The 18,821-nt window shown below is 25.1% G+C and overlaps 3 protein-coding genes across 3 annotated transcripts; 2 read left to right on the top strand and 1 right to left on the bottom strand.

Moving 5' to 3' along the window:
- Positions 1-1,605: 1,605 nt before the first annotated feature.
- Positions 1,606-2,805, top strand: LOC132928844 (putative 3-methyladenine DNA glycosylase). The gene is made up of 3 exons (XM_060993754.1): positions 1,606-1,884; positions 1,953-2,301; positions 2,373-2,805. Exons 2-3 carry the CDS (start codon positions 1,971-1,973, stop codon positions 2,768-2,770), a joined length of 729 nt encoding a protein of 242 aa, XP_060849737.1. The 5' UTR covers positions 1,606-1,884; positions 1,953-1,970; the 3' UTR covers positions 2,771-2,805.
- A 719-nt stretch (positions 2,806-3,524) lies between these two features.
- LOC132928843 (protein CLEC16A homolog) lies at positions 3,525-11,416 on the bottom strand. The gene is made up of 19 exons (XM_060993753.1): positions 11,117-11,416; positions 10,895-11,053; positions 10,692-10,820; positions 8,903-9,036; positions 8,689-8,837; positions 8,369-8,625; positions 8,102-8,300; positions 7,865-8,014; positions 7,629-7,791; positions 7,118-7,369; positions 6,909-7,063; positions 6,670-6,831; positions 6,320-6,458; positions 4,587-4,747; positions 4,394-4,518; positions 4,199-4,314; positions 4,039-4,128; positions 3,869-3,975; positions 3,525-3,774 (listed from the first exon to the last, which is right to left on the bottom strand). The coding sequence occupies exons 2-19, from the start codon at positions 10,951-10,953 to the stop codon at positions 3,709-3,711; spliced, it is 2,613 nt and encodes an 870-aa protein (XP_060849736.1). The 5' UTR covers positions 10,954-11,053; positions 11,117-11,416; the 3' UTR covers positions 3,525-3,708.
- A 198-nt stretch (positions 11,417-11,614) lies between these two features.
- On the top strand, positions 11,615-15,812 carry LOC132928845 (ras-related protein Rac1). The gene is made up of 7 exons (XM_060993755.1): positions 11,615-11,875; positions 12,499-12,570; positions 13,150-13,267; positions 13,385-13,447; positions 13,510-13,644; positions 13,710-13,888; positions 14,076-15,812. Exons 1-6 carry the CDS (start codon positions 11,841-11,843, stop codon positions 13,863-13,865), a joined length of 579 nt encoding a protein of 192 aa, XP_060849738.1. The 5' UTR covers positions 11,615-11,840; the 3' UTR covers positions 13,866-13,888; positions 14,076-15,812.
- The last annotated feature ends 3,009 nt before the right edge of the window (positions 15,813-18,821 follow it).

The following is an 18,821-nucleotide window of genomic DNA, read 5'->3' as shown; positions in this document are numbered from 1 at the left end:
ATATTTTACAATATTTTTAATTTAAAAGTAATCTAATTATAATATTATAAATAACTGTGATCTTAATATTTTAAGGTTTTTTTTTTTTGGAAGTGATATAGTTACATATTATAGTTTTTTACTATAAAAATTTGATCCCATCAAAGCTATTTCTTAATTACGCCACTGATGGTACCAAATTAAATTTTAGATATATATTGTATACTATATTGTATATTGCATGTATATAATGTATACACATTACACGTAGTTATATACTTATATGTAAATATGTAATTATTTCAGTATAAAATATAAATATATAATGTATTTGGTCTCTGGTCATTTATTACTGTGTGGTTTCAGGTTTGAATATAACGTTGAATCAGAAATGAATGAAATGAATGTTGAATCAGATTATAATATAATAGAATAATAGATCATGTTTTCATGTCCCTGTCGTTAAAATTGTTTAGTCAAAACTCAAAATTCATGTTATTTTTGTATGACAGGCATGATACTCTGGTAAAGTGAACACTTTACTACTTTACTCTATATATCTACTGATACTGTTGTAAGCTCCGTTGAAGAATTATCCCTAGTTTACTGGTTATTCAAAATTTCAAAAAAGAATACAGTTATTGAATAAAACATCGCGAACAAACGCAAATGTTTTATTATCGCATCATCGTGGTACGCCACATTTTTGTGGCATTCAGTATTGTGTATTTGCGTGAGCGGAAAGAACAATTGTATATAAAAAGGAACGTGTCAAATGAGTCTTAGCAGTCTTATTAAATACTAACCAACTATAAAACATAAATACATATACATAGAAATTGATATTATTATTTGTAGGCATTAACATTATAATTGTATATGTTTTCGTAAATTAATATTAATTATTCATCTAAACCCTATAATCTAAACTATAATAATTTTAGTATATCTACCTATATTCAATATTGTATGTAATATACAAAATTTTTAAATACTCTACGTCTACACTTTTTCGGTACTCACTATATAGGTCTATAGGTCCACAACCACAACCACATTTTATTCGTAAGACCAAGGGGGGTTCAGGGTTCAGATCCCCCCCCCCCGAAATTTTTTCTTGAAATAAGATTGAATAGTTTCATTTTTTCATTTCATATTTTATTACATAATATAACATATTTATATTCTAACCCCCCCCCCCTCCCAAAAATATTTTTCTGGCTACGGCCTTGCGTAAGACAGTAGGTATCGTCTCACAAATCGCAATAAGTCAGTCGTCACGCCACTGTTAAACGTCGCCAAACACCAAAACTGTAAGAACTCATATAAATAATTTATTAATGATGATTGATGACCAACGAGGCAACGAGTTTGAGTGTTGGATATACCTATATTAGAAGTGTATAATAGTACTAGATAAATACTTAAATTCAATACTTTTATAAAACTATAAACAAATTTTTAAATCATTTGAATCAAATGAATGAATAATACTAATAAAAAAAAAAAATCAAACCTATTTTTAAATTTGGCGGTTTGGCACCCCAACACACGATGATAATAGCACCGAATAGATCAAGTTTGATAATAGCACAGAAATAATTTTGTGATAATGATAATACCTACTTTTAACGGACGTAGGATATCTGCAATATCTGCATGTTTCATATTTGTGGCGTTGTGCCCTTTGTGGTTTGAGCCATATTGCCGTCACCTGTTCGTTTGTGAGGAACATTTTTAAAATTTTTTTTCTGTTTCACTACTACATGCAAATTAATTACCTACTATTTTACTCGTTAAATGTATACAAATCAAATAAACTAGGTAGTAGTTATTATTTTATATCAAAGCAAAACAAAATAAATGCTTTAGTGTATGAGTTACACTATACATCAATATCATCAAGTAAATAGGCAATATTATTGATTATAGTTATTACTTTTACACAACACTCAACAGTATTTAATGATTAGAAGAAATAGTTTTAAACCATGTCTGAAAACGATCAGTGTGAATCGGAATACTTCAGTTCCGGGCCAGTTCAATATAGGAAACGATTGGATGCACAGTTTTATGAAACTCCGTGTGAAGAAATGGCCATGAGTTTATTGGGCAAGATACTTGTCAGACGACTAGATGATAATACCCTACTTAGGGGTAGGATTGTTGAAACTGAAAGCTATCTGGGCAATGAAGATGCAGCTTCCCAATCATTCAAAGGGAAAATTACACCAAGAAATGAACCAATGTTTATGAAACCAGGAACAGCTTATGTTTATTTTACGTACGGAATGTACCATTGCTTCAATATTTCAAGCAAAGGTATTTTCAGTTATTACATACTTCCTACCACTTAGTTTCAGTTACAGATTAAAACTGTTTTGTCTTGTTAGGAGACGGTGCCGCAGTTTTGATTAGAGCGTTAGAGCCTTTGGATAATTTGAACACCATGGCATCCCTACGAAAACAATTTAGAAAATGTTCAAAAACACAGATGCAGAATAAAGATTTATGCAACGGCCCTGCAAAGCTATGTATTAGTTTTGCGATTGATATAAAATCTTGCAATAAACAAGATCTGACTTCTTGGGATGGAATGTGGGTAGAAGAAGATGAAAATAGTAAATTAATAGACACAATTGTTTGTTCACCAAGAATAGGTATTAAATGCGAAAAAATATGGCAAGATAAATATCTAAGATATTATATTCGCGATAATCCCTGTGTTAGTAAGATAGAAAAAACAAAAATGAATGAATTGAAATATTCGCAAATTGAAAATATTAAATAAATTTTAAATATTAAATACCTGGTCTTAACTTCAAATAGTGTATTAAATCTTTATGTTAATATTTTTTATTTTCCTGCTAAAAATGATCATCAAGGCTTATTTTAACATATAAAAAATATTTTATGAATTTAATTGTTTACACCATAATATTTGGTGAAATTTTTGGTTTTTTATTTCAGTGGTTAATGTTAATGCATGGGATACGTTAACTTTATCTAAAATATGATAATAGTATCTATATTTATTTAATGGTTAAAATTAAATATTATATGAACAAAAAAAAAATTAATTAACACAACAATCAACTAAATGTTAATAATTTTTATTAACAAATATATCCATAGTATATATTATTTTAAATTGATTCACCATAAAACTTTTTTCAGTAGATTATGTATTTTATTGCTGAGGTATAAATTTATTTTTTATTTATACAAGATCTAAAATAAGTGGTTTTTTTTTTTTATAGAAAACAACTTTATTATTTTTTTTTTTTTACTTAAAAGAATTTTCAAATAAATTATAAAAACACCAAACCTGAACAATCTTTAATAAATAAAAACCGATCAATGGTTTTTTTTTTTTTACATTGTATTAAAATGTTGAGCATTTATTATAAAATATGAATTTAGTTATACAGTTAAAAAACAAATTAACAACAATTAATACTATTTAATTTGAGTATTTATCCCTAGTATAGCAATTTATGTTAAATAAATAACAAGAAAATGGTAACAAAAAAACATCAACAATGTCAAAAATGAAATAATATTTTATCACAAAATAATCACCAGACTATATGAATAATTTACTGATACTTAAGTCATTACTCATTATCAATTTAGTCATAACACTCATTTCAAAATGAGAAACATTGATGTTGCTTAGTGTTTTGGCTCATCAAAATTGGTTAAAGCATCCAAGCTTATTTGTAAATTTTAAACATTTTCTACTCTTCCTTTACGCTTTGGATCTGTTTTCTCTTGACTTTGAACTATAGAATGCTATCAGGAAAAATATATTGAGTTTAACAATTGTAAATATAATTTATTTAGACTGAAATTACATTATGTATATATAATAAATATGTAAACATACCTTTTGAGAGTTGGAACATTCTGGATTATTTTTGCTTGCCGTGCAAGGTGATTGGTCTCTGGAGTGTGTCACACTACTACAATTTGATTCTGCACTACATTCATCACCTAAATAATTACCATTTTTACTTTAAAAATTATACAAAATTAAAAATATTTTCTTTTCTTTACTATTTGTAGATCTCATAGAAATAGGACATGGCATAATCACATTAGATGTATGTACAGCAACATCAGGGAAATGGCTCCTTAGATTATGTTCTAAATAAAAGTTAAAAAAATAAAAAATGTCAGTAAAAAATACTTCTAAATTTATAAAAAATATACCAACTTTGTTTTAGGGCACTATTACATGGTGCATAATTTGTTTCACAGCTAGTCATTTCTAATAAACTTGCAATTTGATTAAGTTGTTTTCTTCTTGCTTTAATACGACCATTCAATAATCTAAACATAATTAAATTGGTTATTAAAAACAAAATAAAAATCCAAATTTATATTAAAAAAAACAAAAAAAGAATGTTACTTCTGTCTTGCTGCATTACATCGAATATGATCATCAAAAATTAATTTTACTGTATTTGTAAGTTTATATTTTGTATCATGCATAGTAATGTGCAAAGTTTTTGTTTCGTTATCAATTTTAGTAACCTAAATATTAATAGTTTAATCATAATATTTTTTATATTAAACAATCAAAAAAATATTTTAGTTTTTACTTCAGCATCATGAAGATAACAAGACAATTTGCAAACACCCCAACCAAGAAAACGACTATGTGGCTCAACTAGTACTAATTGGCTGCTAATGATTGATAGATAACGTCTTGTTTTTGCACCATTTTCAGCAATTATCATGCAAGTAATTAAATCATTACCATCTAAAATTTAAAAAAAGTATATTAATATAGATTTTTGGGTAGCAAATAAATTTATGAGTATGTATTAAGTTAGTGAGATTTAATTCACATTTTTACCACTCACAATGTTCTTTACTAATTTAAAAATTATAGATTAATTAAATAATTATTTGTTTATATTAACATAAATCCATAAACATTTTATTTATACTAAATTTTATTCTGAGATTTATGTTTGAACTCAAATTATTTTAAAATATTATAGTATATAAACATTATTTAGTTAATTAATGTTTAATATATTATGTATATAAGCATGTTGTTAAAGCCAATAAAATCTAAAATTAGTGCTCTAAAGTTTATTAGATACATTTAATTTAGCCTAAATTAAAAAATAATTTTTATATCAAATAATACTGTGTGATTTTTTATTTAATCAAACAACACTCATTGTTTCAAAATCAATTAATATTTTTTTCAAAAATATTTTTTTACATTACCCTATTTCTATTTAAAATAAAACACTTTATAAAAATATTTTTTGTTGTTATAATTTTTAAGTTTTTATTTTTTTGAACATACATTTTTAATTTTATATTCTGAAACTAAATATTTTTTGGAGTATTTTGATAAATAAAAATAAAAATTTAGAAGACTGATTGAGTTATAATACAAGTATTTAAAGTTCAAGCAAATAGAGCAGAAAGATAAGGGGATATCCTGCAAAATATTGGTCTACTGATAAACTCTCCCAGGTCAACATTATGTTTTCCTAAAGTAAATGTGTTAACTCTCCTGGATCAACATTATGGATACCTGTAGGAAATATGTAAGTTCTCCCATGTCAACATTTTCAAACTGAAATATACATTAAAATTCAAAGTTGCAATAAATTAAACAAAACAAGTAAAAACTAATACAAAAAAATAATGAAAAGACTATATCTCAAAAAATATTAGATTAGAAATAGATAACATCAGTTATTTTAAATCTGTGTGTTTCTATTATCAAAAAAAAATTAAATTTAAACATTTTTATTTTATTATATATTTTGTATTTATTTTTTATCTTAGATTTATTTTATGAATTTTTATTTTTTATTGTATTTTGACTATAATATTATAGCTGCTCATAGCAGCTAAAGGCATTAATTTATATTATTATTATTATTATTATTATATGATTGACTATCTTTAAATGAAACTTAAAGTTATATTAAATTTATTTTATGATTTTTATTAAATTAAATAAGTAGTACTGAAGATCCGGGAGAGTTTACATGTTTCTGTCAGGTAATACAGGAGTAGACCCAGGAGAGTTTACAATTGCCCAGACTACTTACCTAAATTCAAATACTTATAAATTATAATTCATAAACTACTCACTAAAATTTTGATTTTTATGTATCAAAATACCATAGAAAATATTTTGCTTTAGAATTTGAAATTAAAAATGTATGTAGCAATGTAAATAACTAAAAAATATTGTTTTATTTTAACTAGAGAATATGAACATTTTTTTTTTTATAGTTAGTAGATTTTAAATTGTCCTGTATATAAAATATATAATATGATATAATTTAAAATTCCTTACTCAAGTTAATTGGAGTATCAAATACAAAACACTTAGTTCTGTCAACTAAAGGTAATTGTGTTTCTTCTTTTCTTTCAAAAGTCATTAATAACTTACGTATATTAAGAAAAGCACAGATAAAATGCCTTGTTCTTTCAACCTAATAAATCATAAAACATATTGTTTAGAGTATATTAAATTTAAGTAGTTTATACAAGAAATTTTGTAATAATTTATTTAAGTTTATTATAATGATAAAATAACTTCAAATAATTAATTAACCTGATAAATTGAATGAATTATAAATAAACTTAAATACTAATATTATTATTTAAATTATTTTCAAATAAATATATCATGGTAGTACGTACATCCCCACATGGTAAACGTTTTGAAAGTGGTATTCCTGTCATTGGAGAATGGGCAGGCGGAAGTAACAATGTGGAATCACTTAAAAGTCTTTGAACATTAAGTACCTCTCTATGCATCTCATTATATTCATCTTCAAAAAGTTCTAAAAACATTTCTTCTTTCTAAAAAATATAAAACTTAACTATTTTTAATCATAATTTTAATTATAAATAAATACATTTAATAGTACTATGCTTACTTTAAAAAATTGTCTAAGAAGTGGTAAAATCTTTTCTTTAGTATTAAGAATAACAGCAATATGTCTGTCAGATATAAATACCTGTTCCTCGTGAATTGTTATTTTTTTCAGTAATGCTATGGCCATTTCTAATGTAACTGAACGTACATAACAAACTAGAAAATGAAAGGTAATAAATTTATAAATTAAATAAATGGTAAATCACATACCAGGTTCTGACACAGCAGCAATTATGTTAACTAGCTTATCTATAAGTTCATTTCTTTCATCACAATGAACAAATGAAGAACTATTTTCACTTTTAATGGGAGTTAAAAATCCTTCATAATACTCTTTGGAAAGACTTGAATTTTCTGATATAGCAAACAATAAACATATACCAAACAGTGCAGAACTGTCAGATTTTTCAATTATCAATTGGCTGAAAATCGATTCTAGACAGCGACTATGTACAGAATCAGCTAAAAAAATTAATTAAAAAACCAAATTCACATTTTTCATTTTTATATGGTAAATAAATATAGAAGGAAAGAGAGGAAGAGAAGAGATACACCAGAGAAGACAAAAATATATAGAATAGAAAATTATATGAAAATAGCTGTTGACAGTAAAGGAGAGGTAGGTTTCAAAACCCTAAAAAAGTGTAGGACAAGAGTGACTATCAACTGATCTCATGTAATTGAGAGCAAATGACGAAGAAAAAAATTAGTATAAAAGTACCTTCATTTTTAGATAAAAGTATTTCTTTTTCTTCATCTGTAATGTTCATACTTGTTAATGATTTCAGATCAAAAACATCGCTTGATTCAATATCTGATTTTTCTTCATTTTCTTTTTCTGGTAATACTGATACTTCATCTCGTAATTTAGTTTCTTCAGTAATCTAAGAAAAATAAATAAATTTTAATACAAGAGAAAACAATTCAATTTTTAATAATAAAACATTTAAGATCTACTTGATTCTTTGCAGAAAAATTGCTTTCCAATAAATATTTAGCTAATGGTGTAACTAATTTAGTCTGATGAATAATTAAAAAAACTTGTGTTAGTAAAAATAAACAAATATCACTATTCATCAATGGTTGTTGTTTTACAGCATCTACAAACTACATAAGTATTACAAATTAATTATTGGACATTTTAATAGAATGTATAACATTTGATGCTCTTAGATATTTAAAACTTTTATTTACTTCTTCTGTTTCAACAATAATGTATTTATCTGGCGGTGCTAACGAATGAATATAATAAGGCACAAACAGTTTATCCATTAAATGATCAACAAGCACTTCATTTAACATATCAACCTTTGAGCTTAAAATATCATTCAAATAATGTAAATCGTCTAGATGTGAACTGACAAGATCTGCAAGTTTTACTCTATACTGATCTCTAAGAACAAAAAATTATTTGTTATTATGTGAACTTTATGAAGTATTAAATATTAAAAATAAAATTACTGAATATTTTTTTGAGTATCGACATCAATTGGTTTAGCTCTTGCACTAGCATCTAATTCTAAAACATGTTTACCCATAAACCAAACTAAATTTCCAAAATATGGAGCACATGTTTTATCCCTGATAAATCGTAACATGCTTTCATCTTCAACTCTGTAAACATTAAGTGTCAATGTACGAACATATGTACGTACCATAGAATCAGGATGGTTGAAAAACTTAATTGCTTCTGTATAAAGTGGAAAATCATTGGTTGCCTATAAGTTATAAATAAGAATTTGAATTAAAAAATGGTACAACTTTTAAATACATTGTAATACCTCATTATAAAAAAAATGAATGGTGTTTAAATTAAGTTTAAAAGATAATGTTTTTAAAAAAGATATATAATAAGCTAAAACATCCTCATCAGAAAAATCCAGTTTATTTATGATTATGCTATTAACATGGTTATTGCTGAGCAAATAATCTAGAAATAAAATAAGATTATTAGTTTATTAAAAATAAATATATGGATTTAAAATGAACACTTACATAAAGCAGTCTTATTTTTAATATTTTCAAATATAATATTTAATGTCTGAAGCAATTGAACACAGACATAATTTCCACACTTTTGATTCAAGATGTGTAGAAAGTAATTAAACATATTATTCTCCAAAAAGTACCTAAACATGTACAACAATTGTCCATAAATATAAAAATAATCATTTTTTAAATTTATATTTTACATTCTGAGTAATTAATGTATTGATTTTACAATGCTGTGTATTTTTAAAAATAAAACACAATATTAAATAAATATCAACTTTAGCAATTTGCTTTAAAACAGACAAAACTCATTAAAATACTTCTACTACTACTACTAATAATAATAATATGTTATTTAATTAAATAACAAAAATTAATATCTTTTAAGTATGATACATATAAAAAAATAAATTATAATATAAATACTATATAAAAGTTCTTTAATGTATTTGATTTTGTCTTTTAAAATATTTATTTAATAGAGTAGACAATTTAAAAATACAGCATACCAAGACTAACAAATTTTTTAGATATTAACTGATGTTTTATTTTAATATATATGACAAGACTGACAGAAACTTTTTATTTTCCTTTAATAATATTGATATAATAAGAAAGTAATAAAACTTATTAAGGTTTCATAACTTTTAAATATAGTCTAGAAGTCAATGTTATTATTAAGTTGATATTTTTTTCTTAATTAGCATAGTTTATTTTGAAGGTTGTACAGTATTATGGCCTTGCCAATCATTAAAAATATTTAATTTTACCAGAAAACTATTGAACTACCTATTATTTTATAATAATAAAATATGCTATTTAACTTAATACAATTTAAAAAAACATTTATTCATATTATTAGTAAATATATCCAATTTAGCTATGAATTTATTTTGATAAAAATAATGAAATGACTTATATTTGATTATAACTGCTTGACTAGGCACCATAACTTTGAATGATCATATAATAATAAAAATATATCATACAATTTGGTGATCACTATTTTTTAATTTGTTTCCTCTTGGCAAAAGTTAGGAATTCAAGTTCTCATTTGTTATTCTAAAATACTTTTAAGGGTTCTAAGTTTATAAAAGAATATCTAATATATTATCTATTAAGATCACTAATTATTATGATAAATAAAATATGGTATTTTAAACTATATTATATGAATTTATTAATTTGGATAATATGATGACTACAACATTTATATTAAAAAGTAATCAATAAGTCATCATTGTTTTGATGAAATTGCCTACTATGTGTCATCCATTTTGTTTGTAAAACAACTATAGGTTTAAATAAATTCAAATATAAGCTAATTTTCTCAAATGACAAAACTATTTCAACTACCTAATTATTAGTCATTAAAAATAGAGAATAATAATAAAAAAAAACCTATACTTAGTAGATAGTTATTTAAATGATTTTATTGCACAGTCATATTAATTAAATATTGTGTAGTCTAAACCAAAAACTATCCACCTGTAGTTATTATTAAATTTATAATACAAAGCAGCGTTTCTCAAACTTTTTTATTCACTAGCCCTTGACCACTCATCACTGATTTATGTACCCCAAAATTTTAAATTGTTATACACTTTTAATATTTTTATATTCTGATTTTTGTGCAAACCATTTTAAAATTTAAATACAACAAATTTCTTACCCCTCATATCTAGGTTAGGTATCTATTTTACCTATTACCTTTTTACGTACCCACAGTTGAGAAACGTTAATATAAAAGATTTATGAATAAGTTTCTATAGTAAAATAAGTATTTAATTACTCAAATACTGCTGGACTATTTTGATCTCCCCAAATCAAAATTTCGGCCATACTCCTAAACGATTCAACTAACAAAGTGCGATTGGTATCCACAACATTCTGATTTTTGCTTAATACTGTATAGATGTATCTGTAAACAAAATTATAAATAAACGATGATGTTTCAATGCGAATACTAATGATATTGTACACCACAGGAATTACTTGAGATACTCTAACGAGTGGAGATTTTCCGGTTTTACCAATTTTTTTGAACGAAACATATTATTGCTTGTTTGAGTGTCTACAATTCATACCCATTTGTGTAACAATTCAATGGTGTTCTACATCAGTGCAGATCATTATTATTGTGATTCACTGATTCTGTGTAAACAAATTGAAAAAAGTGAATAATTTTTATTGTTACCAACGATATCAATGTTTTACTTCTGATTAAACGACACAACGCTTAAAACCATTTCATTAATGTTATTAATATTGTTACGTATGGACTGTGACACAGCGGCCGTCGAGGACACTGCGTTGTAAGAATATCAAATTCAAAACAATAACATTCCTAATCGCGGTGGTGGTAACGGGTTATAGCGCGCGGGCGTGCGAAAATATGTAATCGCTGATTAGGGAATTGATAACAGATGTGCGAGGCAACTTTTACTTTCGCCGCTGCTGGTCCGTGTGATTGAACAGCTGATTGACAAAATTTTTACCAAATTTTTTACCACACTCTGTCAAAAAACGAGAAAAATAAAACTAAAAGACAACATATTAATTGAAAGGAGGGTTCGGCTTTGAGTGATCAAAAGTGACAGGACGCTAGGATTTTAAATTCTGATAGTCGAACGGACAGGCGACCGTTTTCGCCATGACGTTTCTTCCATGAAAATGGTTTTTTTTGTGTTTTTTTTTTTAATTATTTTATTTACCGTGGGTGGAATCACTGGAATGTCCTTGCACTTGCTAAGCCCCGAAATCACGACGTCCGACAACGACGGCAGCCACCAGTTTTAATATTTTCCGATGTTTGGTTCCCACATCAATAAAAACTATTTGGCGGCTAATAAAAACGATTTGTACATGTTAAACGATCACCAGACAACGTGCACCGCGATTTCCCGGTAGGTAGTGTTCGGTTTCGGGTCGGCCGCGCAAAATGCAAGCCATCAAGTGTGTCGTAGTCGGCGACGGGTAAGTCTCACAACTTAGTAGCTACATAACGATACTTCTATTGTGTGTATATATAAATTGTATGTGTGTGTTTGTTCGTGTTGTGTATGTAAAAAAAGGATAATTTCTCACATCAACTAGTACTCTTGTCAGTACGCCCAATGACTGTCTCACGTTTACCAGTCCCCGTTATCTCTGTAGTTTTTGGTTTTTTTCTCTAGAGTGCCGTGTTCAATGATTAAAGTGCTGTAACTATTAAGTACCTTCATCGTACATTATGTTGTATCTCAGTACATTGCAGATTTTGATATAAACATGTAGACAGTTGAGTCTATTCGCAAGCTTGTAATCATTTTTGGGTCTTATCGTCAATTAGAGATGACTCACATTATGCTTCCATAACATTACCTATCTAACTACCCAATATTTTCAGAGACTGTCAGTTGTTTCAGTTGTTTCCATCCGTCAAAATTCAGTGTTTTATGTCAAACATGTTTTGCACACCTGTTTGATTTTTACATTAATATTTAACTATAGTTTGTTAATATTGCACATTTTTTTAAGAATTAAATATATAAGCATATACATAGATATTTTTTTAACTAGTATTAATTTTGTACATCATTATTTTGTTCATTTTACAGAGCGGTTGGTAAAACATGTTTACTCATTAGTTATACAAGCAATGCATTTCCTGGAGAATACATACCTACTGTGTAAGTAATTTGAAACCTTTAATTAATCCTACAGGTGTCTTATTAAATATTTTATGCGTTATCAATAAGGTAAATTTATTACTGCACTTATTAATTTTTCTTTAATACCAATAATACCATTATTGTGTTATGGAAATGGTTAATATTGATAAGATTTTAATTAAATTGGTTATGACCAATAGATTATTTATTTTAAATGCTGGAAATATATGATTTATTAAGATTTATAATTTTATACTAAGTTTGTTCTTTGTATTACACATTTATATACGGTTACAATATAGGTATACTATATTATATTAAAAACTAAAATTAACAACATACCTGATAATAATAGCTAAACTAATAAAAATGCATGCTTAAACAACCGTAATTACTTATCTCATGTTTTTATTATTTAAAATTATAATTTATGGTGTTAACATTTTAATTCTAAATTATATTAATTATTCAAATTATATACTTTCTATTTATTGCTTGTATTTACTATTATTTAAAAAACATTATATTGATTAATCTTCAATCTTGAATACATTTCAGTGTAAAATATAATTTTAAATTTATTTTATTTTCTTTTAGATTTGACAACTATTCAGCCAATGTTATGGTTGATGGAAAACCTATAAACTTAGGATTGTGGGATACTGCTGGTCAAGAAGATTATGATAGGCTTAGGCCTCTTTCATATCCACAAACAGTATGTTTATTTTTTAGTTATTTTTATAATCATTTTTCTAACAATTAACAGAATATGATAAATACTATTTTGACATTCTTACATTTTTTTAATCAGAAATTTTACTTTTTTTAACAGGATGTGTTTCTTATATGTTTTTCATTAGTAAATCCTGCTTCATTTGAAAATGTGCGGGCAAAAGTAAGTTAATATTAAAAATTACTCTTTGATAAATATTTAATTAAATGATTACATATTTTTAGTGGTATCCTGAAGTTCGACATCATTGTCCAAGTACTCCAATTATTTTAGTTGGTACAAAACTTGATTTACGAGAAGATAAAGAAACAATTGATAAACTGAAAGAAAAAAAGTTAACTGCTATTACATATCCACAGGTAAATATTTATTATTTATATTAATTGACCTTTATCTAATAATTTTATTACTTATTTATCTTTAGGGTTTATCAATGGCCAAAGAAATTGGAGCAGTGAAATACTTGGAATGTAGTGCTTTAACTCAAAAAGGTCTAAAAATTGTTTTTGATGAAGCCATTAGAGCAGTTTTATGTCCTGTACTGCCAGTTAAGCCAAAACGTAAATGCACAATAATTTAACAATCATGACTATGTTGTCACTGGTGAGTTAATTTATTATCTTAATATCTAAATTTTCCAATCGTGAATTTTGTACGGCTAGGCAGTAAAGTTTTAATTTATTATTGTAATATCTATTATAAAAAAAATATCATTAATAATATCTTAAAATTAATCATTTTTCTGGCATTTAAAATTGAGGCTTATTTTATATATTTGTGAAATACTTAGGGACTTTAAATCCAAATGGAGGATTGTCCAAGACTGATAACTGTCAGTTCACCGATCGATACACATTTTGTTGGTGTATAACAACTAACAAAAACAAAAGTTCTTCCTGCAAAATAATAGAGCGCACATAATAATTAAATTATGTAATATAAAGTATGATAAGAAATTTATATATTAACTAGGGACCTTTAATGCTGTTGAACAAACTTATGGCCTAATTTTATAGTCTAATCATGTAATCTATAGCTTAATCATTTTTATAAAGAAAAAAATAATATATATATATATTTAAATAATCCATAAGTTAATTCTCTAATTGTAAATTAATACAAACCAATTTTCATTGTGAATTTTTTTTTTTTAATTATTTTACAATTTATTTTCTATTAAGTTGCTTGGTGCTACTTACTTTCTGTATCTTTTAATATCACTATAATTTTTTTTTTTACTCTAATGACATTGCCACAATATATGCTACTGTGTATGGTAATAATTTATAATTAACATAAAAAAAATAAATCTACAAAATACCATCATTCATTTTGGATATCTTATAGTTACATGATAAATTGTATAACGTTGGCAATTTATTCTGAATTGTAAAAATATAAGCTAAGTGATGTAATATTGTTACAGTTCAATAGTAGCATGGTTATTTTAAGTTAGGCTGTAATCAAAAAATTATTTATTTATCTCTTAAGCTTTATGGATTTAAAAATAAGCACTGTGTGCTTATTATTATTATTCTCAATTATTTATCATGTATAACTGACATAAATGCATTTTCCAGTGGTTTAGAGTATAAAATATTGTGTATATAGAAATTATATGAAATATGTACAAAAGCAACAAAACCTATAGTATCATTTTTGTAATATTTGTTATGTCTAAAAAAATCAGAATTTTAATGTTATTTTTTACTGAGTTTCTTTATAAAATGTTGTTGGACTACTAGACGCATGATATTTATTATATAGTCATGTGTTTTTTTTTTTTTGTACGATATCCATTTTTTTTCTTTTTATTTTAACCTTGTAATTTCTAAATAAATGATATATCTTGTGTAAAAAAGATAGTTACTTTTATTTTTCAACCCCATATTTATGACTTAAAAGAATGTAGAGTCATTACTTTCATAAATAAATGATGTTTTATTGCATTTTTAATTTATATTTTTTATTACTAATTGAACATTTGTATTTCTTCTTTATTAATGTCTAATATATTTAAGAATACATTACTATCCTTTATACCTTGAATAGCTTATTATGATCATAGATCTGATGCGAATTATTTCAAAATTGTAACTGTTAATTAGCAAAATGTATAAAATAAATTAATTTGGGACCAGTTAAAAATGTTTGTTTATTAATTGAAAATTGAAATTGTGGAAAATTAATTCATTCATTATGATTTATTTTACATTTTGCATAATATACTAATGAATGATAACACTGTATATTATATATACATCATAATAGACCATTGAGTATTCATTTTAAGCTATTACAATTTTACAATACTCCTCATATAACCTTTTATCTTTATAAGAATTCCATTTTTTTTTTATATATATATTCATATATATTATTACTAATTATTATTTTATATTATTTTTAAATTAGTTATTTATTTTGTTACTTTAATTCAAATTATTTGTTCTGTGTACCACTACGATTAAAATTTTTGATTTCCATGTTATTAACTATCAAATAAATATAAAAGTACTGAAATCTAGATCAGTTTTGGAATTTTAATATGTTTAAAATATTTAATTTATTTGTACCCAAATATCCCAAATTATTAACATCAAAACATTAATTAATTATGGTTTACCCATTATTATTAATAAATTGTGAATGTGGATATTAGGCTCACATTTACAATTTATTTAAAAAAATGTATGATAAGAGTTCATTACCTACTTATACACAGTGCTTTGACAAAAGTTTATATATTTTATTTTATATCTATTTTTAGGAGTAATTTTATCAGAATGTCTAAAAATAAATAGTTATTATATTATTATTATAATCAAAATGTATTCAATTTTTAGTGAAGAAAAATGAATATTCTTTTAAAAGATATATTATTCTCTCATTTTAACACGTATTTGTATAAATTAACGTAGATCATTTGAGATGATTTTTAGATTTTTCAACAATACCTATTTGTGTTAAATGGTTGAATATACAACATATACCATGTCCAGTTCTCAGTCTAATTATAGACTATAGTTCACTTTTGATATGATCATCTGCTGAATTATAATGTTAGCTGATCTGATTGATGTCTTGCTAAAAATGTATATGTAGCCTGGATATTGTCAACAAATTCAGCAGAAACATAATTTGTACAATAATTATACGTGTTTAACATCTACAGTTTTCTTTAAGTTTGGCTAATGGAAATTATTCTGTAATAAAATATTGAAATAAATGTAATAAAAACATAAAGATCGTATTACATATTAAACATATAAGATTATTTCAATGAATGGACATTTTTTTAGAGTTGGCAAGTTGATCACCCCTGAATTTTTTTCTATCCTTACTGATATAACGACAGAGATTTAATATTGGTCATTGAGTATTCAATTCAATTTGTAGTAGACCTTGGCAAAACACAGAGTTCTAGTGAATATAGTTCGTATTGTTATTTTAAATTTGGTAAACAATAAGTAACCATTCATTATATTCTGACTTTTTCAATATGCTTCAATTTTCTAGTGTGTGACTGAAAAGATAAAGTATTGTGATTTAATAACAATAAAGTGTAGATATAAGTTGAAACATGTAAAATATTACTGTGGTCTGTGATTAAATCTAAGCCGATTCATTATTATTTTCAGTATGAGAGATGTATAATAAATAATATATAGTCTACTTTTTTATTTTCATTATACAATATCGTTCAAAAACATCAAAACGACAACTAATTTCATGATAGTATGCTATGTATTATATTAAACTCGTATCCATTAATGCTGGTGTTCGACTGAGGGCAATAACATTCGTTTCCTATTCCTATTTCCTGTTCATGATATCAAATATTTACAGTAAACTAATTTGTAACTCGTATTTTAATTTTAACTATAATAATATATAATATTATTTTGATTATTAAGAACATTGAGTATCTAAGTACGGAAACGTGAAAATAAAACATCTTTGTACTCATATTACTAGTTATTTATTACTTATTATTAATTTTAATTTAAGTACTATTTAAACATAAATTCAAAAAAATGAGAAAATTTTAGACCAAATATGAGAATAATTTCTATGTTTATTGTTTAATATATTCTACTTAATATATGTCAAATAAAAAATCACATTTATCATTTCACGAGGTCTATATAATATAATATGGTCTCTGACTTGTGTATCACCGACCACCATCATCGTCTATCACCTATACCGGCTATAACCAGTTACAAATAATTTTATTTTAAGATCTTATTTTTCTCTCTCTTATCTTGCGACATTTCGCATTTTTTGAGTAAAATGTGAGCCAACTGGCAACTTTTTCTCATAATATATAGTGACCTACTACTGGTATGGCGTTCCTATCCAATAGGATGAACTCAATTATCCATTACTAAAAACAAATATGTTTAATAAATTATTTTTAGAACCTATCATGATGATTAGTCTTAATTAACATGATTTCAAGTTTTTTTTATCAGCAATTAAAAATGTAAAATGTTTATACATTAAAATATCTCGTTTAAATTACTCACTAGGTAATTTATTACACAATATGCGTTATCATTACATATTATAATATACGTAGTTATTACACGGTATATTTGAAAGCGGCTTTCTTTGAGATTTTTTAGGCAAAGTCTCAAACATTTTAGAGGTGATTTCAAATTATCGGCTTATTTGACCTGAAGCAGTGCAGTGAACACGTGACACAATAGTAGACAGAAGCCATTTGAAATAAAAAATGTAATAACTTATTTAAATTTTCAGTGACACGAAATTAAGCAAAGTACCTACTTATGTAGTACCTAAATATATATAAATCCCTATAACTTATGAAGTTTTACAACACCAAATATTAATAACAGCGGCCGTAGACGCTCATCCGTATCTACCTATATTTGACCTGCCTGTTATTATTTGACTTTATTTTCCTTTTTTTTTCCTTTTTTTTTTGTCTTTAATATATTATAAATTATATTATATTGCCTATATTTAAACAAGATAACTTTTCATCATAATATATTTATCTAGTAAAAAATGGCTTATGCAAAAATTATACAATATTAATGAAATATAAATTAATTTGCTTAAAATATATATATATTTATATTATAATCTTATGATAAACATTATTCATAAGCTATAGGAACTTTTGTTGTAAAAAAAAACTTTAAGTTTATGTAAAAAAAACATCAATATAGTTTAAAAATAATTTAATTAACCACATAAATCCGTAAAATAAGTTAAAAACAAACTAACAAGAGTAAAAACTTTAACTTTTAAATTCAAGTTACACTTGAGCAACATTAGGTACTCCAAAATTCAATGCTATGTAAAAAAAAAATGTTTGTTTAAAAAGTGAGTATATGTATATATAGGTACTAGAAATACTTTTGGATAGTTTGGAGGTAGATACTCGACATTTTAAAATGCTGAAAACACAATTCAAATTAACCTTAAAATATGCCAACGACACATTTATTGTTTATATACGCGGTGATGCGAAGTTTATAAATTCGTTGAGTTTAAGTGATGT

The sequence above is a fragment of the Rhopalosiphum padi genome, chromosome 4, assembly GCF_020882245.1.
Source record: "Rhopalosiphum padi isolate XX-2018 chromosome 4, ASM2088224v1, whole genome shotgun sequence".
In the NCBI taxonomy this organism is placed as follows: domain Eukaryota; kingdom Metazoa; phylum Arthropoda; class Insecta; order Hemiptera; family Aphididae; genus Rhopalosiphum; species Rhopalosiphum padi.
The sequence above is the reverse complement of the archived record's forward strand: the minus strand, read 5'-3'. Positions and strand labels throughout refer to the sequence as shown.

Bases quoted from the DNA above. Each gene is read 5' to 3' on its own strand.
- LOC132928844 (XM_060993754.1), top strand. From the start codon at position 1,971: ATGTCTGAAAACGATCAGTGTGAATCGGAATACTTCAGTTCCGGGCCA. The intron at 2,302-2,372 runs GTATTTTCAGTT...TTGTCTTGTTAG, and splicing joins CTTCAATATTTCAAGCAAAG to GAGACGGTGCCGCAGTTTTG.
- LOC132928843 (XM_060993753.1), bottom strand. From the start codon at position 10,953: ATGTTTCGTTCAAAAAAATTGGTAAAACCGGAAAATCTCCACTCGTTA. The intron at 8,301-8,368 runs GTAATTTTATTT...TTTTGTTCTTAG, and splicing joins GATACTCAAAAAAATATTCA to AGATCAGTATAGAGTAAAAC. The intron at 6,459-6,669 runs GTACGTACTACC...ATGATTTATTAG, and splicing joins AACGTTTACCATGTGGGGAT to GTTGAAAGAACAAGGCATTT.
- LOC132928845 (XM_060993755.1), top strand. From the start codon at position 11,841: ATGCAAGCCATCAAGTGTGTCGTAGTCGGCGACGG. The intron at 11,876-12,498 runs GTAAGTCTCACA...TTCATTTTACAG, and splicing joins TGTGTCGTAGTCGGCGACGG to AGCGGTTGGTAAAACATGTT. The intron at 13,645-13,709 runs GTAAATATTTAT...ATTTATCTTTAG, and splicing joins CTGCTATTACATATCCACAG to GGTTTATCAATGGCCAAAGA.